Source organism: Hydra viridissima, unplaced genomic scaffold, assembly GCF_058129835.1.
Source record: "Hydra viridissima isolate aposymbiotic clone 2 unplaced genomic scaffold, HvirCarnegie_v1 scaffold_9, whole genome shotgun sequence".
NCBI lineage: Eukaryota > Metazoa > Cnidaria > Hydrozoa > Anthoathecata > Hydridae > Hydra > Hydra viridissima.
The window spans coordinates 13,993,199-14,018,212 of NW_028324308.1; the positions used below are offsets into that span (position 1 = coordinate 13,993,199).

At 29.6% G+C, this 25,014-nt stretch overlaps 3 protein-coding genes across 5 annotated transcripts; 1 reads left to right on the forward strand and 2 right to left on the reverse strand.

Moving 5' to 3' along the window:
* The first annotated feature begins 324 nt into the window (after window positions 1-324).
* LOC149884177 (uncharacterized) lies at window positions 325-5,749 on the forward strand. Of its 2 annotated transcripts, none has more exons than XM_090097670.1 (2): window positions 325-465; window positions 4,157-5,749. In XM_090097670.1, exon 2 carries the CDS (start codon window positions 4,157-4,159, stop codon window positions 4,853-4,855), a length of 699 nt encoding a protein of 232 aa, XP_089953796.1. In that variant the 5' UTR covers window positions 325-465; the 3' UTR covers window positions 4,856-5,749. The 2 variants fall into 2 exon arrangements, with proteins under 2 accessions (XP_089953796.1, XP_089953795.1); XM_090097669.1 differs by lacking the exon at window positions 325-465 and adding an exon at window positions 1,320-1,476.
* A 3,954-nt stretch (window positions 5,750-9,703) lies between these two features.
* Window positions 9,704-14,771, reverse strand: LOC149884178 (uncharacterized). Its single transcript, XM_090098715.1, has 5 exons — window positions 14,603-14,771; window positions 14,277-14,399; window positions 9,972-11,730; window positions 9,781-9,892; window positions 9,704-9,721 (listed from the first exon to the last, which is right to left on the reverse strand). The coding sequence occupies exons 1-5, from the start codon at window positions 14,769-14,771 to the stop codon at window positions 9,704-9,706; spliced, it is 2,181 nt and encodes a 726-aa protein (XP_089954841.1).
* Window positions 14,772-18,497: 3,726 nt separating this feature from the next.
* On the reverse strand, window positions 18,498-20,789 carry LOC145186021 (tetratricopeptide repeat protein 17-like). Of its 2 annotated transcripts, none has more exons than XM_080062066.2 (3): window positions 20,430-20,789; window positions 19,991-20,213; window positions 18,498-19,336 (listed from the first exon to the last, which is right to left on the reverse strand). In XM_080062066.2, exons 1-3 carry the CDS (start codon window positions 20,693-20,695, stop codon window positions 18,866-18,868), a joined length of 960 nt encoding a protein of 319 aa, XP_079918192.2. In that variant the 5' UTR covers window positions 20,696-20,789; the 3' UTR covers window positions 18,498-18,865. The 2 variants fall into 2 exon arrangements, with proteins under 2 accessions (XP_079918192.2, XP_089954996.1); XM_090098870.1 differs by having other exon boundaries at window positions 20,384-20,768.
* Window positions 20,790-25,014: the final 4,225 nt, after the last annotated feature.

Here is a 25,014-nt window from a genome sequence, read left to right on the forward strand (position 1 = left end):
GTGTGCCGTAAAAAAAAAGAGCGTAATTTGTTTACAGGTTCAACCATTGCGCTTCGTCTCTACTATTTAACCAACGCGTTTGGCCTCGACTATTTATAAGCAAACCTAATTCTAATTATAATTTTTACCGGATTTTTTTATGCTGGAAGTACTCAAAGCTATAACAGCTGCTATCAACCCTTCAAAACATTTCTTGCAGCAGAAGCGTAAATATAAACATCCGCTTTTCTTATTTAACCGCTGATGCAAGTCGGGGGTCATTAATTATTCATGATATTTCTTCAAAATTGTTTGTATTTTTCAACTTCGCTGTTTTATTTCGCTGGGCAAACTGTGAAGAAAATATCTTCCTTACTTTATATAGTTGTTTGCAAGTTTTTTTCGTAACTTAGTGTGCATAGGAGGTATTTTAAACAGGTTTTCTTGATACTTCCTAAAAAACGGAATTGGAAGAAATTGTTGGTGGTAAACTTTACGTTTCTTTATCTTATTTTTTATTTTCCTTTACCTTATTTTTATCAATATTTCTTTTTGTTTTGTTATTACCGTAAGTATTTAATGTATCTTTTTGGCAGTTTTAAAATGTTTGTCATACTTCTGAATGAAGTACACTTAAATGAAAACAAAGTCGTAAAATTTACATCGACAGTTTAAAAAAAAATTGTGACTGTGGAAAGTATTTCGAAGTGATTGTCATAAGTTTTGTTTTGAAAAAAAAATTTTTTATCAAGGATGTTATATAATAAACGTTATTTATCAGCGATAAGAAGTAGCTTAGGTGATTGATAAAAATAAGATACAAGTAAAGTAAACCACGCTAAGATAAAAAGATTTTAGAATTAAAACCATGCCTAAATGTACATGTTACAACAATCAAAACATCAAAATACTATGAAGATAAAACGATGGGTTATGGTATGGTTTTTATGTATGTTTTTTTTTTTTAAATCAAAGTATGAATTAGTAGATCAAAACTGTAAAATTTGTCAGAAAAAGCACCTGTAGAAAGACTCCAAAATAATGATAAAAAAAAAAGTTATTGAAAATTTATGCATAACTTTTTTTATTTGATCATCTTGTTTTGTTAAATCCTATTTCACTTAACAAATCCGTTTACCAAAAGTTGGATCTGAATATTTGAGAGCTGGGAACTATTTTCATTGTGCTCAATGGAGCGCGTGCAAATGGCTGGGTTGTTTGAAGTAATAAGCGGCATGCAAGTCACGGTTCAACAGCTGCTTCACTTTTTCTTAATGAGTTCACAAGTGACATCCTTCATTTTCTCGGTTGCTTTCATTTGAAACGAAATTTTTTGCGGCAACTTGTGCGCTAAACACTGTTTTTGAGCTGTTTAGTTGAGCAGGTTTTTTATAACAGGGTTTTTTAAAAACGAAGTTTTGAGTGTTTGTGTTTGTTTATTTGGCTTCATCGGTAAGAAGAATACATAAAGAAGATTATGCTTACTAGCTTTTCCAAGTGAGGATTTTTTTCATCTTACTAATCTAAGAAAAATGATTCCACTTATTGCAACGCGTATGCATCACAAAGGCAAACGGTTTTCTTTTAATACCAAAAGTCCTAAGAGAACACCTAAAATGTCAATTTTCGATTATTTACACCGACTTAAACTCAAATGATACATTTTTTAAAAAATACATGGAAATGCAGCAAAAAAGATATTATGGACTTTTTTGCTTCTGGACTTTTTTGCTTCTGGACTCATCTGGACAAGTCCATAATATCATTTTTCTTTCTAACTAAATATATTTAGTTTTCACTGATCATTTTTCTTTTCCTTTTTTTGGCAACATGTTTAGTTTGTACACCAATTCTCAAATTAAACGAAGTAAGCTTTATTTATAATGCAATATCAAGAATGTTTGTAAAATGTTTAATCCGAAGTCTTACAGTATAAAGTTTTTAAAATATTTTAAAGCTTTTTGCTTAAATTTGTGGCCCAAAATGAAATTAATTAACATCCATCAATCTAAAAACGCAAAAAAGAAATTCATTTAAAAAATAAAAAAGATGTTTCTTTTTTTTAGAGCAATAAATCATGTTACTAAAGTTTATTTTGGGTTACTACGAGAGTTTCTTTGAAACTGATGACCACAGTTTGACCAATGTTTTTTTCATGGTTTGAGATAACTGGAAATCACTATTTAATTTCGGACGACGACAATTACACTTCAATTGTCTTGCTCGTTTTTGTTGTTGTTGTTGTTGCTGTTTTTTAATCTACGTTTTTTTTTAATAAACAAAAAAGTGCCAAATGTACATAAATAGTTACATTTACTGATCGAAAGACCAGTGAAGGAGAGAGCTTTTGATTAAAATTTTTGATTAAGTGATCTAATGAAATTAAAAGTGAAGATTTATTTTTTAATTGTTTTATAATACACATTACATCATATTGCAAATAATATAATGCAGTTGTATGCATCATATGTTATGGTTAGTCACAGGATACTTGATATTTATTGGTCGGGTCAGGTATTAATGCCACTACATTGTACGGGCGTTGCCCGCATCTACTCGCACACTAGTACGTAAGGGCATTGTCCGTACAATCTGTAATTTGCCCGTATATGTTTGATAGATTTTAAGTGCATTTTCATTATATTCGTATACGCCCGTTAAATAAAATTAAATTTGAGGTTTAAGATATAATAAGATTTCAGAGTGAACCTTTTCTGTTTAATAAAGTTTCTTAGAGAGGACTTTGTGAACCCAAAGGGAGGCAGAACTTCTGTCTGAGACTTTTCTCTTCATTTCTCTTCTTTTCCCCTTTCTCCGTGCAGTCAGAAACTCTTAATTTTCAGTTCAGAAATACCCTTCCCATAATGATTATAAATTGAGAAGCTTTTAGAGTACGGCTGTTATTGAAGTTTTTGATTTACTTAACTACTTTAACTACATTCACCAAGTCACCAATTCACCAAGTACTTATATAAATTATGTTAATTGTATGGGCATTTACCGGGCAATATTGCTCGTACCTGCCTGCTGATCGAATCCATATACCTCGAGTATCCTGCGACTAGTTATGATGTTACAAATTGTCTTTATATAATAAAATGTTGACATCTTTTTTAAAATCAAGCTATAAACGTAATGTTTTTCAGTTTTTGTGTGTTCAATTTGTTACGGAGTTTTGTTTTTCTGTTAACACTGAATATTAACAAATATAAGTGCAAACTACAATATCAGTCACTTGAAATAAATTTAATTTAAAACAAAGTTATAAGATTCCAGAAAAAAACTTTTAACGCATAAAGAGTTCAGTTTTAGAAAATTCGATTCGATTCTTAAAAGTCTAATAAAGGAGTACTTTATTTGTTACGAGCTGCGTACGAATGCGTTCGTACGAATACTTCATACGAATAAATAAACTGTAAATTTTATTAAAATACTTCTCGATAAACAACATCCTTAGTTTTTTTCGCATTTCCATGATGCCGTACCTTACCTCTGCTGATCGAGTTGTACAAAATTTCGGTGAGTTGTAATACCAAAATTTTACGAAAAAAATAGCACAAAAGTAACTTATTAAACTTGAATTTATACAAAACTTAAAAAATTGATCCAACAAATTCTTGAGTAGATATTCACTTTCCTAATTTTTCTGCTTTGATCTACAGATGAAAAAATTCTAATGGTTATTACAAGGTGTCACAGACAGACATGTCTACTTTATTATATAGATTGTTCGTTAAAAAACGGAAAAGCCACCCAGTGGGGATGCATCGTCCACAGAACGTGCGTAGGACGTCTTGTACGTCAGTAAGACGTCCGTAAAACGTCGTGCGGACGACGCAAGCCCAGTTAGTAATCGCCGATGCTGATAATTTGTCAACTTCTAACTGTTTAAAATAATCTTTTTTTTGTGAAAGTTTTGTTATATATTTATGACACTCATGCAATCAAGTATTTTTGAAAGAAAAATTATTCACAGGCAGTTCGTAAAATAACAAGGCATAAAAAATGAGATAAAAAGATTTATTTGGTTTGTCAAATAATAATATAATCCTTACCGTTTTGTTTTTTTTTTTGTTTTTTTTCATATTTTGTTTAGAAATTGATTTCTGTTTTTTTTTTTTATAGTAACATTAATTTGTTGTTGTTTTTTCTGAGAATTATTTTATATTTCTTCTAGATGACTTTAAAATATATTTTCTGGCTGCCATTTCTGTCATTTGTTATATCAACCAAGACTACAAAACTTACCAATATATATAAACTTTCTACTCAAAATTCCTTAAATAAGAAAGCAAGAGCCCCTATTGACAGCAATGTCGATGATATTAAAGAGTCAACAGACTTTGCTGAAAGAGAAAAGAAATGGAAGCAAATAATAATGGAAGGAGAGATGCTTCCTGAACACAACAGTATGTTAAAACAAAATAAAATGGACTTTAGAAAAGGGGAAATCCCTCACTTGGAGCAAACGTTGGTCCCTAAGCCTGAAATGATGGCGTCTGAAGACAGCAAGAGAACGAAGATCGAAACTCCACTTTCATACGTTGCATTAAAATCGGGGAATAACGAAGATTCTTTAACTACAGCTGAAGAAACGAGTGAAGAATCTGCTTCTGGTTCTGGTAGTGATCTTAAAACTGTCACTGAAGCAGAAAATGACGTCATTAAAAGTGAAGGAGAGTATGAGCCGGAAAAAGAGAATACGAAAGTGGGTAAACGTCGCGGAAGCATGAAATGTGAGCGAAAATGCTCAGTTCCACTGGAGTATCATGAGTGCGCTCACCCGCGATGTGATTTTAAGATAGGTACAATAAAAGATCTATGTTTCTTCTTGTGCAAACATCAGAAAGAGCGTTGCGAGGACGTCTGTATTTGATACTTAGCATAACAGTCTTGGTTGATGTAGACTTAAAAAATAAGTCAAAGAAAAATGCTGCTGAAAAAATTAGCAACATAATTTTTATTTCTTTGTTATAGTATCCTTTATAACAGTAAAATTATTTTTTTGTTATAGAAGAGGTTTATATTTTTTTTCTTTTTGTTAGTCAGTAATGCCTTTTTACTATTCCCATGCACACCGTTCACATGCATATTATATATTGTTGGGCACAAAACTTCAAATCAAACTCATTCTTCCGTCTACATTTGTCTACAGAAAACTTATAAATAGTGCAATGATTAAAGTTGTAAATTGTAATTTACTTCAGCTTACTTTTGAATAAGCGTAAAAATGTGTTTATGAAAACTTTTTTTTACAATAAAAGAAGTTTGCCCACGAAGTTTGATTTTAAGTGAGCTTTTTCTCATAAACGCACTTCAACAAAACCATGTGAAGTAGTTTGTTTTGTTTTTTTTTTTTTGTATTGATTTTATTGCCGATAAAAATAAGAAAATGCAATAGCTTGTGAATGGTTGCTTATTTTGTATATTTACGTGCGAGTTTGAGAACATACCAATGTTAGTAGTGTCTTTATGCAGAGAAATTTAAAACGAGGCAATTTAAAACTGAAATGATTAGATTTAGAGATTCGACGCTGGTTTCTCAATTTTATCTTTTGTTTTGCTCAAAGTTTTTAACATGATTTTCTTTTCAGGGACATTTTTTTCCCCATAATTTTGTGCGCAAGTTAAAACTTCTGTTTTTGACTCGCTATGTATTTTACATAGTTTTTATATTTTACATTGATTAGGAAGAAATTTTTATTTTTCTATTAGGTTTAATATGGATAACTAATAACGATTGATATGCTTAATTATAATCACTATCTAATAATTCATACTCGAGTATCTTAAACTCTGAATTATTTTTTTAAACTGATTTCTTTAATGTTTGAAACAACATAAACTGTAATTTGCCGAAAGTATTCCTAGCCATAAAATCCCCATTTCGTTAAATTTTTCTTCGCCAGCCATTCAAACGAAAACCTGCTTTATTCTTTAGCCAAGCGTAACCGATATACCAAATGTCAGGCAGTTTCTCTTTCCATTTATGGATTACAGTTTGTGATAAAATAAGGAAGTAGGAAGTACCAAGAAAAAAAGAGTTTTCTAAAGAGCTGGGTGTACTGTCTAAATGAGAAATATCAAAAGTATTTTAAAAAATATATTAATGAATATGTAAGCATGGAATTGTCAATTGATTCAAAAAAATGTTCCTTAAAAAATCTTTGTACCAGTTTTTAAGTTTTTATGTCGACATGATTTTCACAAATTTACAAAAACATTTCGCAACGTGCAATAAAGTTCTACCCATTTTAGTATTTGAAAATAAATTTCTAAAAACTCGGAGGTTGTTCGTTTTCTCTTTTTTTTTCACAATAAAAGTTTTCTAAATAGTTAAAACTTCGCAAAAAAAAAAATGTAATGAAAAATTTCAATCGAAACTCAAATCAGACGAATGTAAAAAAATTCAATTCAATCTTATCTTAAAAAATTACCAACCCGAAGGTAGTTAATTTTTCCTACAAACTTTTAAAAATCGAAAAATTATTTTTTAATTTTTACAAAAAAAGTTTTCTATTTTTTCAAAAGTTTGATGTAAAGCTGTTTTGTTGATTTAAAATTAACTGTTTTTGTTCCAATCGTTTACGTTTTACCTTTTCACTTCAAAAACTCAGAACTGAATTTAAAACTGAATTTAAAGCTCCCACTGCTAGCCCTTCCAGATAAAACAAAAATTCTTGATGTTTTACCAATCATGGAGTTGCACTTTGTTCATAGAATTACCAACAGGCTATTTGATTATTTAACAAGCATCCTTAGTCAAAGTAACTCTTGTTCTTTGAAAGCTGCAAACTGGTCAAACAAACTTAGCATCTACAGGCCACCAATGCACGGAGGGGAATTCAATAGTAACCAATTTAATATCTCTTAAACAATTCTTGTCTTCTTGTAAAACTGCTTGAAAGTTTCAAAATTAGATTTGAAGGTTGAAAGCTGATTCCTGCGTTTAAAAAACCCAAGAGAGGAAGCCAAGCAAATTTCAATTACACCAAGTTCATATTGTCATCAAGAGCACAGCTGAGTTTATGTAATGTAAATGTAGAATAAATATAGAAAAAAAAACTTTTTTTCCATTAAGAAACCTAAAAAGTCAGTACAAAAATTTTTTTAGATAAATTCCATCTTTATGTGCCCATTATAGATAAACTATTGGAAGCCTACCAAACCATGATAGCCAGTTCTTTCCTTCCCTCATTGATACCAAGTGTAGTTTCACTTCCCTGCCCTTTTTAAAAAAATTGAATTTGTTATAACTTGGTAAAATATAGACCAGGAAAAAACTGTTCCAAATTTGTTTGCCTATTGTTAGACTTGAAAATTTTTTTAGCAATGAAGTTATTTAGTTTAGCACGATATGAATTATATATAACATGTTTAAGCCTTCACCACTATTATATAAACAAATGATACCACATCTTCTTTGTAGGGGAAGTTTTTTATAAGCAGAGTAGTGGTCATTTATAAGCCCCTAAATTTAATGACAATCATTACTAATGATCTTATTATTCCAATTAATATATGCTATTCTTTTCTGAAATAACTTTAGTAGATCATTTTCCTGCGTATAGTTAAATATAGTTAAATATAGTTAAATATAGTTGCATATAGTTAAATATTTTTAAATATATTTATTTTACAGAAGAACTTTTCAAAAGATCTGGTTGACATAAGCATGTTTAAAGAAAAGGGTTTTTTGTTGATTGCGTAAGTTTTGATTAATTCCTTTAAGCTTCCTTTAGAGTAGCCACCAAATTGTTTAAATATTACGCAATGACCATTTGAATTCTTCACTTCGTTCTCTTCACTATGTCGCAAACTTACTTTTTAGATCTTTAAGCTCCATATCTTTTCTCCCTTGTTGCAAAGCTGAATCATATTTAGTAATTAGGGTCATTCCAGTAGAATTCAACAAAAGGTTGGTGGCACTATGTCTCAGATTTTGCTCTTCTTTTGAAATTATGTTAATAATAATAAAATATGAACAATTTGAAAATTTCAATGCATTTGCATTATCCGTTACTAAATTATCGGCATTAAAAGATTTGCGATGGAAGCCTACTTTTTAATAAACTGTATTTTTGGCATTTTAATACGTTTATAACTTTTTTCTGTGATATAATAAATGCATATTTTTTTATTTACTAAATAAATGTAACTTAGCCTAGATAAAAAACAAGGTGCAGCTTATTTATTTGATTTCAGAAAAAAAATATCAGCACACAAAACTTGAACAATTTTCATTAAATTGAAAAAAGTACTACTTTTATGCCATTATAATTTTTTTCTGATGTATAATAAACTATGTATAATTTTAGAACTATAATCTTTGCCATAAAAGTAGAATTAAAATTTAAAAAATCTTCATTTATTGTTTAACAGAAAAAATATATACATCGTTAAAAATTGCCATTGATGGAAATCGACAAATTTTGGGCTTAATTAAAATAGTCAGTAAAATTTTCTGATACCTTGTACCAAACTAATAATGACAGCAAATAATATTCATGTATAGTAGATTATTTAGCAAATAAAAGTTTTTATTTATTCAGTAACATGTTAAAATGACAGGCCATTATATATTATGACATAATCTTATAATTTAGCACACTAATCTCCGCCATAACTAATTTTTAGAAATATTTTTACATAAACTGATATTACAATAAAACATTTTTATTCAACAATACAAAAGTAATGATGCCATCCATACATTATTTCAAATCAAAAAATATAAAATTGTCTTTTATTTGTGCTTTTAGGGTACAATTTCGGCTTCCCCAGAATTTCTTGAGCTCATGTCACAGGTTCCCATAACAGGAATCATGCTGAAAAGTAAATTTATATATAAAAATAAAGATTAGACAGTAAACTAATCTTCTTCAACATAAAATTATGAATGTCTTAGATTATTAAATAAAAATAGGCTGTACATGTTAAGTAATGACTGAATATCTGATTAAATTCATAATTTAATATATTGCACATCATTGTTAAAAAATTGATCATCAACTAAACTAATCATAGTTATGATGGTTATTGACAATTATAAATAGTTTACTAATAATTTATTTCTCATATTTTATCGGAATATATATTGCCTCACCTGATGTCAGTCAATGTGTTGGATACAGAAGTGGATTGTATATTTTCACATACTTTGGTTTTTCTGAAATTTCAAAAAAGGAATAAATTACAAAAATGTATGCTTCCTGTTTATTGTTATTGCTATTATTTCTTTTAATTAAAATTATATTTACTTTTTTTTATTAAATAAGCTTTCTTTAACTGGAATAACGAGCGTTCCATTGATATGCTCACTGAGAGTATAAGCAGCAAGACCATTATCTGTTATTCGAAAGGCATGGAAAGATCGGGTTCCTCTTATTGGATCAGTCATCTTTTGGTATCGAGTCTGTAGAAATGATTGGCATTGAGAAACAGCTAACTTATCAACATAGATGAATCTAAAATTAAAAATCATATTTATTCATTACTATATCATTTTTACTAATTATTTTTCATACTTTTTCATTCATTACCATTTTTTAATTATTTTTTTTTTATCATTTATTTTTTTATTTCAATTTTATTATTATTTTATTTTTGTATTTGAACAAATATTCATGATATGTTTGAAGTTGAATTGTAACAATGTTATTGATTCAAAATAAAATACAGTTAGTGAGTGTAAAGTACTTACTCTATTCCTTTAATCTTGTCACTACAACAGTTCATAATTCTTTCAGCATTGTTAAGAAGGTGTCCCTGGAGTGATAACTTAGACAACACTCGTTTCACAGCACCTCCAATACCGTCACATACATTTTTGCCGTGGCTTGTGGCAAAAAAATTCCAGGAGGCTTCTACACCAAAATCGTGTTTGTGGTTTGCAAGATTCACTAAGTTGTATCTAAAATCGTAGAAATGTATGCTGTACAGCTTTACAAAGGTTGTTAATAAGCCTATTATTACAGGTATAGATTACTCACCGATTTTTGTATTGTGCAGCTGATCCATCACTGAAATAATGAATGTGTTTCAATTCTGAAACCAATGATTTGAATTTTGGTAAAAGTTCTTTAAGGAATGAGTGAACTGCAACATGGTTATGATCCATGGAGTTTGACAGTATGCAGTAACATTTTGATGTTAAGCCATTGGTTGTGTTGTAGTAGGCAGCAAATGGATGTAATGTCACTTGAGTGGCTGAGAAGTATGCTGCTTGTATGGAATTTTGAACAATACATGTATAATTTTCGGCAAAGTCACCTATAACCAGAATTTCATTTTGCGGTAGAGAATCCTTCAGATTTCTAAGGTATGCAGCTTGTCTATGCCTGACAAATTCATGAATGGATAGTTTCCAAATATCGAGACTTAAATTTTCAATGAACACATGTGCATCTTCTGTGATTGTTGTTAATTCACTGCGGTCAACATTTACCCATTGTTTGAAAGTGTAAGTGTCACTATTTGTAGCATATCTTTCCAGTTCCATCTTTACAGCGTTAACTCCGCCACAGTTTTCACACTTGTGGAGCATGCATTCTTCTGAATTTACACTGCATACTTGTATAGCCATCATGGTTTTTAGCTCTAAGGTACTATCAAGAGCACAAAGTTTGAGTTTTGGGTTTTCATGATACTGACATACGCAAACACTGTGTGTACCAGAAGACCCTGCCAAAACACACCATTTAGGCCTTAAACTGGCAAATGTGGAGAAACCAACCTTTATTTCTGGGTATTTTAATTTGAACGCAGCATAAAGTTCCTTTAAGTTGCATAGAATTAAAATTTTTTGTTTATGTGATTTTCCTACATCAGTATTAACACTAATATAGTCTTTCTTGCCGGGAAGTAAACGAGAATTTTCTTCATTTTCATAAAACTCTTTTATTGTTTTAGTAACATCAGGTGTCAACTTCTTTGGTTTGTTGTTTTCCAATATTCGATCTCCAAGTATGCCTTTTTCATCCCTTAGTTTTCTTGCCTCTCTTACCATATACTGTGTAGTGTTAAACTCTTGCATTGTAAATTCAAGTGTCCAATGTATTGGGACAAGTGTCAGCAATTTTATTTTTTCAGTTATGTTAACTTCTCTGTCATACTTCTCCCTTAACTTCATAACAAAATAGTCTAATGATTCTGCTTTAAGAGTTGTTTCTGCATCACTGGCTTCAATGATATTAACAGAGTTTACTGATTCATTCAGCCTTCGAACTTTAACTTTTACTCTACTTTGAAGTTGTTCATAGCTTCTTTTTTTGCTAATTATAGGGGAATGTCCAAACGATGTTAAACTTATGTTGAGATCTTCAACATTTTTTTTTATATGTCCATCATCTATATAATCAGGATCATTTTCTATTTCAACACTGATTCCATCATTTTTTGCTCTCAGCTTTCTTAAGCAGGGACAACATATCTTTTGGCCAGGAATTAGGGAGTTGTGGATGCTGTGATGAACAAGAGTTATAGGGGTTAAATTCTTTTTAATGACCTTTGTGTGAAGATTCAGAGGATTACAACAGCTACGAAAATTATTGCCATAGTATCGAAAATATTCCATTTCATGATGAGTGCAAATTGTCTTCAAGTTTTGTACACTAATTCCTGTTCTCACGCTAAGCAAATATTTATGTTCATGTGTTATATCACAAACATCTGACTTTGAGACATAGGATAATTTATGGCACTCTTGATTTAAATGATCACCTAATGAACACGTATTGTTAGTCATTATGCCTGAATAATAATAAATTTTTACTATAAACTAAGAGTTAATAGTAAAAATTTCAAATGCTTATAAACTAGTTTCTTTAGTGACTACAATGTCTTTAAAGTGTTTATAATAATTTAAAACTAAATATGTTTTTAAAGATGTTTTACTTCAATTTAACACATACTATGAAAGAAAAACAAAAACCTAAGTACTTTATTAAAAAAAATTCTTTAATTATGGCTTAAAGTTTTCTACATTTTACTTTAATTTACACACACACACACACACACACACACACAGATATATATATATATATATATATATATATATATATATATATATATACCCAGCAAGCACACAACGTTGAAATAACGTTGATCAACGTCGATCAACGTTATTTCAACGTTGTTTCAACGTTGTGTGCTTGCTGGGTATATATATAAATATATATAAACGCTCATATCTTTTAATAGGTGTCATTTTAACATGTTACTGAATAAATAAAAACTTTTATTTGCTAAATAATATACTATACATGAATATTATTTGCTGTCATTATTAGTTTGGTACAAGGTATCAGAAAATTTTACTGACTATTTTAATTAAGCCCAAAATTTGTCGATTTCCATCAATGGCAATTTTTAACGATGTATATATTTTTTCTGTTAAACAATAAATGAAGATTTTTTAAATTTTAATTCTACTTTTATGGCAAAGATTATAGTTCTAAAATTATACATAGTTTATTATACATCAGAAAAAAATTATAATGGCATAAAAGTAGTACTTTTTTCAATTTAATGAAAATTGTTCAAGTTTTGTGTGCTGATATTTTTTTTCTGAAATCAAATAAATAAGCTGCACCTTGTTTTTTATCTAGGCTAAGTTACATTTATTTAGTAAATAAAAAAATATGCATTTATTATATTACAGAAAAAAGTTATAAACGTATTAAAATGCCAAAAATACAGTTTATTAAAAAGTAGGCTTCCATTGCAAATCTTTTAATGCCGATAATTTAGTAACGGATAATGCAAATGCATTGAAATTTTCAAATTGTTCATATTTTATTATTATTAACATAATTTCAAAAGAAGAGCAAAATCTGAGACATAGTGCCAACAACTTAGATGGAAAATTGTTGAAATCTACTGGAATGACCCATTAAGTAGTTTAACCGAAAAGAAGTAAAAACAACAGCAAAAAGTAAAATTGATTTTTGAAAGAAATTGCATGGTTTTTGTTTTATAAATTTCTTTTCCTATAAACGACCATTAAAAACCAATTTTTTTAAATATCTAAAAGATGAAATCTTTTTTCTTTGGATTTACTTCTTCCATCTGTATAATTGAGTTATTACTATTGGCTTTTCTTGGGCCCGTTTTCCTACCAATCTTACTAAGCTATATAGGCACTGAAAGTAAGGCCACCGAAGCAGACATATCGCCCTCTTAATACAGAACAAACCTAACAAACACTTTTTATCAAAACGGCTAAAGTACGCTTCAATTTTAAAAATTTCAATTATCTAAATTCCGTCAGAACAAACCCAACCGATATATTTAAAAGAAACTCTGTTAACGTATTAGAGTGGTAAAACCTTATAACGTAAAATATCAAATTAAAAAATTTGAAACTGAAGGTTCTTTCCTGAAAAATTTTATTTTTAACAGTAAGGCATTAAGAGGGCATTTATCACGCAACAATGCAAATAAATATAACCAAAGAACTGAAAGACTTTTAAACTTTTTTATTTGTGTGAATTAAAATTAAGTTTTCTTAGAAGTAGCAAGTAAGCGACATTTTTCTCTTCAAGCAAACGTCGGAGAAAAGTTTATAGTTTTCACCGTGAGGAAAAAGATCAATCTAAACCAACTGAAAAATCGTGAACTACTTTGTGACAACTGAACAATCGTGACCTGTTTGTAACAAAAACAAAAAAATAAGACTAAATGATAAAGAAGGCAAAAGTAAACATGTTTGGAACAAATGCAGCAGAGATCTAAATGCTGCTTGTGTTCACTATCGGATGAAACACGCTAATTTACCCATCACAGATTATGTAATTTATGTAATTATGCAATTAGGTTGGGTAAAGGATATGTTAATTTCACAATTATATGTTTAAATAAATTAAAACTAATACACTTAACATAGAAAAATCAAAACTGGCTTGAAACTAATCCTAAACATCTATAGGTCAGAACATTGATTTATAAAATTCACTTATGAATTATTATTCAACCATTTACTGGGAAAGTTATGATACTTTGATTAAAAGAATTTTTATTTTGCGAAAAGTTATTAGAAATGTTGCCTTCATATAGGATTTTTTGAAAAAGTTCATTTATATCAAATACAAAAATAAAAGTACGAAAAAATAAAATACGAATAACTCAGTAAAAAAGTAAACTGGCATATATCTTAAATTTATGAATATTAATGTAAAAAAAATACTGGCCGAACTAATGCTTAGTTATATGTAAATTTAAAGTTACTTATGAAATATTTTAAAACGGTTTCGGCTTTCACTTAAGCATAAGCAGAGGCCACATTTGTCACAGTGTACTCTGCACCATCTGAGCAATATCGGAAACACCGTCTGTTCGAACAGTAACTTCAGGTAATGGTGCTGGTCGAGCTCGCTTTGATTTAGACTCACTTGCAGACAGTGAACGCTTTGGTCTACCAACTTTTGAGGTTTTTAATTTTTCAAAATTTAACAAATGATCGCAAATTTGAAAAAAATAGCAGTGAAAGCTGTTGTTTTTTTTGTTTTTGTTTATACAAAAAGTTTGTCGAAATGACGCCTACATAAGAGCTAAGAATTGACCTTATATATGAAGGTAGTGAAAATAATTTTTAAGTATCAGAGCTTTGATATAATTGTGGTACGATATAAGGCAATAAACATATCTGCTAAATCTACACTACCCATTGACTCATAATGCAATTTGACTACGTTTGGGCATGATACACTAACATGTTTTCGCTTTTTACTATCCCAACGCTTTACTCTATGCTGCAAGCAACTCAAACGAATGTTGAACCAAGAGTAACACATTCATTATCATACCAACTATATGTATCACTGTTTACATCCATCATGTAGTCAATAGAACTCAAACCTTTCTTTTTTAAATCTTTATCAGACTTCAAAGACAGTTTACTTCACGATTAATGCGAAAATTTGCTGTTTTAAAAATTCCCATATTTTGTAGCATATGCATTAATGTAAGTATTGAAAACCATATATCGAAGAACAAACAATACATTTGGTGATTTGGCATGTTATAAAAGACGCAAAAAAACGGATTCAGCTGTAAATTTTTCACCACTAGTAATATTTGCACCACAATATATTAAAAAATCATAAATAAGACCAGACTTAAGATAAGACTAGGGGTAAGTCGATCAAAATCGATTGGTAGTCGAGAAAAAAAAATTTTCAGCGGGAATGCCATGTTGAAGTAGCGTACCTCCATGCATTTACATGTTTGCTGTCAGACATAGCACATAGATTTTTACTATTTATACTCAAGCTTGCGTTAGCACTATTGCTCTCTAATTTATCAGGAAAACATTGTAGAGTATCACTTTCTCGAGAGTTTAACATGCTCTTTCTTCTTTCTGCCTTCTTCTTGCTCTAAACTATTTATTCTTGAAATTGAACATAATAATCAGTTATTATGCAAACTACCATTACAAGTGTATTGAATTTAGAAATGCTTAATATTATGTAAAAATCACGAAATATTAAAAATTTTGAGTTGCGAAGGCCAATTGATTGATTCTAATATTTTGTTACTATATGGCAACAAGGTCTACTAAAGGATTAATTAAAAATATATATTTGATTACCAATATTTCACTAAAAAATAGATGTGCAACTTACTTAATAAAAGCAGTTACAAGTGTCAAACAGTGTCACAAGTGTCAAACAGTGTCAAATGATCAAATTAAGTGCACTTAATTAGGAACCTGTAAACCAAAAGGAACAGGGAAATAGCAGCCTCCATTGACAAAACACTTAATAAAACGTCGCACAGTGGGACGAAATCCCGATTTCGTGGCCAAAATTCCCAAATTACCTACACGAGGTCGCTGATTACGAATCTGAGGTCAGATTTAAAAAATTCAAAATGGAGGCTCCAATATGGCGGCCAAAACTGTTCATACGTTGAAAATATGAAATCTAATGTAGTTTGGTTTTCGAGGTCATTGCTTATGATTCAGGAGTTAAATTAGAGCAAAAACATTGTAAAATTATTTCCAAATTTACGCTATTAATAAAAAAACAGAAATTTGTAATTTTAGTTTTATTATTTTTTTTAAATTTGTAAAATATTAAGTCATATATATGTAAAAAAAATTTTTATTTAATCCTAGTAACAAAAACACGTATGTCATATTTATCAATGTTCGAATCATTCGATTCGGAATCTGATGTTGAACTACTTGTATCTAAATCGGAATCGTTCCTTGTCTCTTGTCTGGTGACTTTAGGTTGTTTTAACAATTGTAAAACTTCTTGATGTAGAGATTTTTCCGGTCTCTGGGGCAATTTCCTGATGCTCGAGAGGGGTTGTTAATGTGACATCTTTAACAACTTGAGTAGCATGTACTTGACCAGAAGTCCTTAAACTCATTTGAGCAGCATATGCCAATTCTTCTGTAGAAAAAGTAGAACGTAGTTCTTGAGTCTTTCGCCTCTTTGATCTATCACTAGATGAAACAAAGGATTGCGAAGGTCGCCCACATGTTCCATTTTTATTATCATTCTTCACAATCTTCTAAGGTGTTGTGCATTTAGTATTGGATAATTTTGAAAATTGTACGGTGCCCTTCAATCATTCTTCATTTTTTTTCAGAAAAAATCTTCCCATCTTCTTGCTGCTCTCCATATCGATCTAAAATTTGCAAATAACCGTGATAATGACATTTCATCCTCGCCTACATGTATCACATCTTCCATTTTTTTGAAAATTGCATCTGTCAAAACATCAATGATGAACTTATATTCATTTTTAAAACTGTCTTTCACCTTAAAGAATATATCTTTTCTTGACAATTCCATATTTGGAAGACACTGTAAAAAAAAATACAGTTATAACGGCTGAGATTTCTTTGAGGACTATTTTATAAAATTTTGAGATTATCATAAAACGGAACGAGAAGTAACTTGTAAAGCATATATTTAAAATAATAAATTATTGTATTAAAATGTAATTAGTGCCATTAAATAATGTTAATTCACTAATTTCCATGACCATTTTCAGACATTAATTTATGTTAATAGATTAACGTCGCACTACGCATTCCTCCATAAAAACTAGTCTCACTATTAAAATGGCACTCAATGGCAGCCAGTTTTTTTAGATTATATTTAACACTATATACTATCAATTCCTTGTCGAAAGAAGGTGGATAACTGCGGTTAAATTTTTAAAACGACATTAGAAAATCGATTTCAGATAAAAAATTTACAGTTGTTAATGTTTACTTGTCGCGCGATTTAAATATTAAAAAAATTAAAATTAGCAATAACAGTGCATAACCATATATTCTACATGCCTTCAGAAAGTGATTCCATTTTGCCGAATTTCAATTGAAATAATTTCTTCAGTTTAATAGCACTTTAAAACAGGCAAGAATTTTTCTACGTGTCCACTTGTTTAGTGCGTACCGAACGGAGGCTAAATGTCAACTGATGTCCAGGCCAGCCTAGAGCAGGTATATACCTACCCTGTTCGGAATTTTGTTCTAGGACTATCTGCAAACAAGATCTGAACGTAAAAAGACGAAAGTATAAAACTCAAAAGTTTGACTTTTGGCCACAAAATCGGGATTTCGTCCCACTGTGCGTCGGGTTGTAATTTCTTGATTATTGTCCTTATTAACTAAACGAGGCTTAACTATAAAAGTTATTAACTAAACTAAGGGTCTGCGTATCGTTATTATTTTGAACCGATAGCGATATGAAACGATAACGATATCAACCGATATGAATTTGTCTAAACGATAATATCGGTTTAGTTATTATTTGAAACGATAACTTATCGTTTGAAACGATAATATCGGCTTTTTTTATCGGTTTATCGGAATGCATAAAAGTAACGAGAATACCGATATTTATCGGTATAATACCGATATTTTTTACAATATTCCAATTTTTTTTTTTTTTAAATGCCAAATTTTAGTTCAAATATATTGTAAATCTTCAAGTCGAGTCAAGATGTCGTTTTGCCTATCTTTACCGGTTTTAAAAGTTAATCCTTCCAAATTTTATGTATTATCTAGATGTTAATCCTTCCAATTGTATATATTATCTAGATGTCTTCACAAAAATTATGTAAAGAAAAAGTGAAGCAATTGCTTCACTTTTTCTTTACATAATTTACATAATTATACCGATAAATATCGGTATTCTTGTTACTTTTATGCATTCCGATAAACCGATAAAAAAAGTCGATATTATCGTTTCAAACGATAAGTTATTGTTTCATAGACAAACTCATATCGTTTGATATCGTTATTATTTCTTATCGTTATCGGTTCAAAATATCGGTTCATACCGATATACCGATAACGATACGCAGACCCTTAAACTAAACAAGGCTTAACTATAAAAGTTATTAACTAAACGAGGCTTAACTATAAAAGTTATTAACTAAACGAGGCTTAACTATAAAAGTTAGCGAAAAAAAAACAACCAAGAAACCAATAAAATAAATTTTTTCGAGGTCGTTAATCGTTTCTGAGACAAAAAACTTTGTGTAACTTCCTTGTATTTTTCTTTTTCATAGAAGAGGATTTATAAGCATTTTTGGTGAAAACTATAACAAATATTTTTTCGATTTCGATTATAATCTTTATAAAACTATGAAACCATTTACAAACTTATACAAATCAAGGTACAATGTAGCGAATATGGTTTTTTTAATCTAATATTTAGAAGAATAACTTATCTGATTAAAAAAACCCACATCTAATGCATTACTAGAATAAACTTTTAACTTTATACCTCTTAAAAACAAAATTTAAATATACTTTTTCACAGATAAAAAATATACATATATATTAACAGAATTGAGTAAATACAGAAAGATTAAAAAAATCCTCTTTAAAAAATCGGAAGAAAAAAAAAAGTCGCATCAGTTAGAATTTGAAAATGGGATATATCAAAGTAAAATAAAAAAGAATACTCATACAAAGAATCAGCACCAATGCTAGAGTGTATATATTAAAATTTACAGTAGTTGAATAATTCTCCAATTTTTTTAGCTTCATGTGCACAGGAGTGAATGTTGGATTCTGATCAAGTGCCATGCTAAAATGATTCCAGGACTTTTCTAGTTCGCCATTTTTTTCAAAAATTTCAGCTAGTGTAAAGTGTTGAAGCCAGGTATTTACTGTGGGCTCCTGTATATGCAAAGACCGTTGAGCAAAGTAGATTGCATCTGCTAAATAATTCAAGTTTATCATGATACGTGCCAAGTTAAGCAAAACATCAGGGTTGTAACTAGATGCATGCATTGCACTACGAAAACATTCAATTGAGTGATATGTATCGCCTTTTATACGCAGGAAATTTCCAACCTGATTAAATAGCACCACCCTGTTTTCTCCCTGAAGAGAAATTTTCTTTAGAGATAATAAAACTGATTCGTGGCTGTTTTATCTAATTTCATTTTCTTAAAGTTAATTTCTGGTTCTTAAAGTTAAGTTCTAGAGATTGCACACACCCTGAAATGTTATTTACACAATTCTTTAAATAATATTCTTGATGGAATAAAATGCTGAGATTATAAAATATTAAAAATTTTGAAAGGCAAAAAATTTTGAAAAGCTTGTTTCAATAATTCCTAGATTACTAGCAATATAATTCTTTTAAGAAACTTGTGGTGTATTTTTTGTTTTAATAAGCAAAGATATTGGAACCTATCAAAATTACAAATTTCAAGAACTCACAGGTCATAAATTGAAAAACAAAAACAAAACAAAATGATATCTAAAAAAAAAAAGATTTAAATGTTTTCAGAAAAACATCTCCATTTATTCTCAGAACATCTTGCTTAATTTAGCTATTACTTTAAAAATTTTTATAGCTCAGGGAGTCAACTTAGATACTGGTATTTTTGGTACATGTTTTCAGGGGAAAAAAAGATTAAAATATCATTTTTTTTAAAAGCAAGCATGATAATAAAAAACTTTATTATAGTGCAAAATATTTCTAAAAGTTTTGAAAGTTTAAAAAAACAACAAAAAAAATTTAAAAAGTACCATTTTGATAGCATTTATGAGATTAGCTTCAATTACTTCAATTTGCCCAGTTTCAAACTCATTTCCTCTGAATAAAAGCAATACTTCTGGCTCAGGATAAGTGGGATGTATAAATCTATCAATAATTCCATTGACATTATCAATACTAGTTTCATTAACTGGATCTCCACAAGTTAGTGATGATAGCTTAAAAACCTCATACGCTGGAGATGACATGGTAAATCTAAATAAATATTCTAGAGCTCTTATAATTCTTATGTTACATGTACCTAATACTTAAAGTTACTTTGGTCAGTGATCATATGCTTATATATTATTATCAATAAAAGTCTTTATTTTTAACTGAGCTACATATAATAAATTTCCAATCAGTTATATACATAAATACACTACCAAAAGCTTCAGAAATGGCAAACTCAAACGATTTTGGAGATCTTACGTTGAACTTGCAGTTATCTTTTCATTTAAGTAAGAATCAGAAAATGACAATGTGTGTTTGTCAGGTTTAGAGGTAGGAGACCGTGCATCAACTAGCATTCGAAATACAGGGTCTTTTTCTAAGATAACATCTTCTTCTCCTACTATTTCATTAAGTCTTCCATTTTCAAAACGCCAATGAGTGGCACCTTTTGCATTTAAAGTTAATATGTGCACACTAAGGAGAAGGATGCACACCCGTAGCCACCATTTCCGATATAACCGCATTTTAAACGTACAAAAGTGCGAGCAATGTTCTGAAAATGTTAGAGTGCGCCATTTATCGCTTTCAATTCAGTTTGTCAGATAAGTTTCTTAAAGCACAAAATATAGAATATAATGTCAATAGGATTTGTTTCAATACTAAAAAGACATTAATTCATTATTAATTCGAAGCTTTCTACCTTATATATTGAATACTTATTATTGTAGTATAATTATTTTCATACGTAATAAATACATTTTCAAGTTTAATATTTTGAATCATAAATTAACAGTATAACCAAGGAGCTTCGTTTTTTGCAAAAACTTGTTATTTTTCTTGTCAATCAAATTATGGAGTTTCTGAATAAAAAGTCTAATTTGCTATTTTGCTAAAAAACATACTAAGTTACGCTTAAGCTTTAAAACGCACAAATGTGCTTGTAGGAAAACTACTTACATTATTATATGTAATTAAGCAGTAATGAGTAGTTCATCGAAAAAATATCCTTAATACCACTATTTATTGAGAAATTCTTCCAAAGCCATTTATAACTATTTAAATTCATTTTTGTTCTTGTTGTTTGCGGTAATCATTCGCAAATCATATATACATTGATTGGTCAAGTCAAACAATACTTAAACTCGAAGTTTTTAGTTCAGCAACAATGAAAAGGTCCATCAGCACTGTTGGATCGTTAGCTCAACCGCGTCTTAAGATGGAATTCGGGTAAGATCTTTATCCTCCTTACCCATGGAATCCCAATATAAATTGGTCTTAGTTGCCTAAGTTACTAGTTGCGCTGCGAAGAGGCTATATAATGTGTATTTTTTGAGAGATGAAATAATTCCTCTCACAAAACCCTAGCTACGAGACTGATGTCACAGACCCCCAGTTTCAGCTTTTCAACCTGATTTAAGAAAAAAATTAGATGCCTTTAGCCAACATAAGATGGAGCCAAATATCTTTCCACCAATCAAGAGAGTCTTTGAATCTGACATATAAAGGATAAGTAGGGCAGGTCTTAGGTAAATTTTTCATCATTCGTTTACTGACAAAGTGAAGTGCTAAAAGTTACAACGAAATCCGGAAATCGTGCTAGGCCCAATATTCTATTTCAAATTTATCAATACATATATCTACGATGTGAACTGCCATTTTTTTAATGCTTCTTCTATCAAGACTAAAAAATACAATAGGAAGATTTAAAATGTACAATAAAATGATAAACTTTAAACCTATTTATTAAAACTCCATTTTAACAGGTAGTTTCAATGTACAGCAGATATTTGCAATGATATGCAAATCTGAGCCAACAAAACACTTATTAAGAGTCACACTCTTGTAATGGTTACAACTCCAAAAACTGCAAAATAATTGCTATTAATTTGTATTTTATTTGCCATTATAACAGTTAAAAACTTGTTATTAAATTATGTAAGACCTACCTTATAGTAAAATTCAATTGGACCTTTAATAAAACATAAATTTACTTTATTATCCTTTTGTATCCTAAAAAGCAGAAATGAGAAGCTAGCTAATTAAAATCTAAACTCAACAAAAGTCAGTTAAAATTGTTAACACCAACGTGTAATAGCAAATATAGATACTATTTTCTTCATTTAAAATATTCTTGTAAATCAACAATTATTTTTTATTTTCTCTTAACTAATTAAGCTTATGAATAGAAGGGTAAACTTCGTTCAGCTAGAAATGCATGTAGCAACTGTTTATTTAGGAAAATTACGAAATTGGCACCTCAGAGCTAATATGCATTAACTCATTATAGAGAAAATGTGTTTAATCTTATTTGGTATTTTGTAACTTTTTGATATAGTTTTAGTCCACGAGTTTGTCTGCTAACCAGTATGAAATAGCTTGAAACTGGTTAGCAGAGCAAATTATCAAAAAAGGCAATCAAAGTCATTCGCTAATTAAATATAACTTATGCGTAATTATTTTCTGTTTTTTTTTTGTCTGTTTTTTTTAAACAAACCAAAATATTAATGGTATTTTAAAAAATATGCCTATATCTAAAAGTTCAATAAATAAAAATTAGATTTAAGGGAAATAAACATGTTCCGAGTCGAAATAGAGATAGTCAGAACCTGAGCTGTGTTGAAAACAATAAAAATACATCTGCAACTAAGAAAAAATTGCAAAATCATATTATGATGTAAAAAAATATCATGATGTAGAAAAAAACTTGATAAGAATAAATATAATGTAACAATAAAATTTGAAGTTTTATTTGAAGCCATCGTTTATAAATGTACTGAATGTGGGTCAATAAAGAGAAAAAGTAATGCTAAAAAATAAAAATGGTTTTTGTTTTGAAGTAAAACTAGTTTGTAATATGTAAACACACACACACACGCACGCACGCACGCACGCACGCACGCACGCACGCACGCACATATATATATATATATATATATATATACATAACACTAAAGTGATACTATTACTAATGATAACACTAATAGTAATGGTATCACTTATAGTGAATCTGTAAATTGCCAGGTGTCTTTTGATGGTACCTGGCAAAAATATAGACACCAATTGTTAAATCAGATTTCAACTCTGAATTCAAAGGAGATTCAAAGTAATAAATTCAATGGCAAGCGTTTTGATTTTTCTTTTTAAAACATGCAAGGGTTGTTTAACTAGATAAATAAAACCCGCAAGTACGGATGTCTTCATTAGAAGTTACATTATGTTTGATGCAAATCATCAAAAATCATCTGGAGCAATAAAATTCTGTGAGACTGCAAAAAATACAGTTTACATATTGGGGATGTTGGCTTCTCATTGTTTTCTGATGCTACTGCTTTAAAATAATATGGAGATAAAAGTATTTTGTAAGTCTTAGTGGGGTAAATAGTTTGTAGATATTAAAGTTGGTTAAACTAATATGTGGCAAAGATAAACTGACTGACAAATCAATCAATTTCTTCCAAAACAAATTGTATTACGTTAAAAAATTGATTGCTTTGAAAGAAACAGTATTATTAGATAATACGATACAAAAAAATATTGACATCTTTTACAATATACAGAAATCAGTGTGAGCTATCCTTTTGCATAACTGTGACATTAAAAGTAAAACCATCCATCACTAATGTTACCCAAAAACAAAAACAAGCTGGCGCTAATGACGGTCTTATAAATTAACTAAGTTTAAATACAAAAAGAAATTGAATCTCCCATTAGCGATTTACAAAATTCTGATGATAGTATTTTAAGATCTCATCAAGATATACTAACAAAGTACCTACTTGGTCAAACACAAAACAGTTATAAAAGCTTGAATGGAATTATTTGGAAATGATGTCCAAAAACATTTTAGTTGATTGTAAATTAACTACAGTACCTAAGTTAATTTTGTAATCAGTTGAAATGCTAAGGGCAGATAAAAAAAAGGCTTCTTAATTCCATATATATATATATATATATATATATATATATATATATATATATATATATATATATATATATATATATATATATATATATATATATATATTTATTTGCCATATAATATTATTTACATTAAGATTTATAACATTATAAGGGCAGGACTTCAAGAAGATTGCAATGACCTTATCACGAATATATATATCTTCTCCTAATACAGCTCCCTAAACGAGACATATATTGAATAATTGAGGAAAAGTTTTTTTAATTTTTATTTTGAACAACAATGAAAAATTTATTTGAATTGGTATTGACCATCTTAATATCTCTACCTCGCACCCAGCCGGCACATTTCCTGTCAAATAACACCACTCGTTCTCAACACGTGCTAAAAAATTTTAAAATTACATCGGTAGTTCTTAACACTTGTTAAATACATTGTATTTTTAGCTTCTTCAAGGAGTTGTCTTATCTGAAGAAGAAGAACCTGTAAAACATTTTCTGTACGTATACGTACAGAATAGGTTCCGTCTTCAGCACGTGGGTAACGGGCGACCATACTCAATACGTTACGAATAAGAGTTTCAAACACGTGTTGGAAACAAGATGTGCCGGCTGGGCAGATATTCTAAACTTTCACGATGTCTTTACTCTCATTTAATTGGAATAATGCAAAAAATTTATATCAGTATATGTTTAAGGTAGTCTTGGTGTTCTTAAAGATAACTGCTCCATTTCGCCCTACCCCACTCCATCAAGTGATAAATCTGTATTCGCCTTTAGTCTCTCTAATGACCTTTTCATAATTTAAAGTTGTAACGGCTAATTTATTCAATGGCTTATTCTGAATTAATTTATGGTTTACAACTTTCTCGTTTGATTAATGAACAATTTACCTGTATGACTGGCGATTCAAATTTGTTCAACA

What these genes read in the sequence shown, in the direction of transcription:
- LOC149884178 (XM_090098715.1), bottom strand. Translation starts at nt 14,771, where the DNA reads ATGTGTTACTCTTGGTTCAACATTCGTTTGAGTTGCTTGCAGCATAGA. An exon ending in TATGTTTATTGCCTTATATC is followed by an intron (nt 14,400 to 14,602) that starts GTACCACAATTA and finishes AAACCTCAAAAG; the next exon opens with TTGGTAGACCAAAGCGTTCA. An exon ending in GCTGCACAATACAAAAATCG is followed by an intron (nt 9,893 to 9,971) that starts GTGAGTAATCTA and finishes CTACGATTTTAG; the next exon opens with ATACAACTTAGTGAATCTTG.
- LOC145186021 (XM_080062066.2), bottom strand. Translation starts at nt 20,695, where the DNA reads ATGCGGTTATATCGGAAATGGTGGCTACGGGTGTGCATCCTTCTCCTT. An exon ending in AAGATAACTGCAAGTTCAAC is followed by an intron (nt 20,214 to 20,429) that starts GTAAGATCTCCA and finishes ATATTTATTTAG; the next exon opens with ATTTACCATGTCATCTCCAG. An exon ending in TCATAAATGCTATCAAAATG is followed by an intron (nt 19,337 to 19,990) that starts GTACTTTTTAAA and finishes ATTTCTCTTCAG; the next exon opens with GGAGAAAACAGGGTGGTGCT.
- LOC149884177 (XM_090097670.1), top strand. Translation starts at nt 4,157, where the DNA reads ATGACTTTAAAATATATTTTCTGGCTGCCATTTCTGTCATTTGTTATA.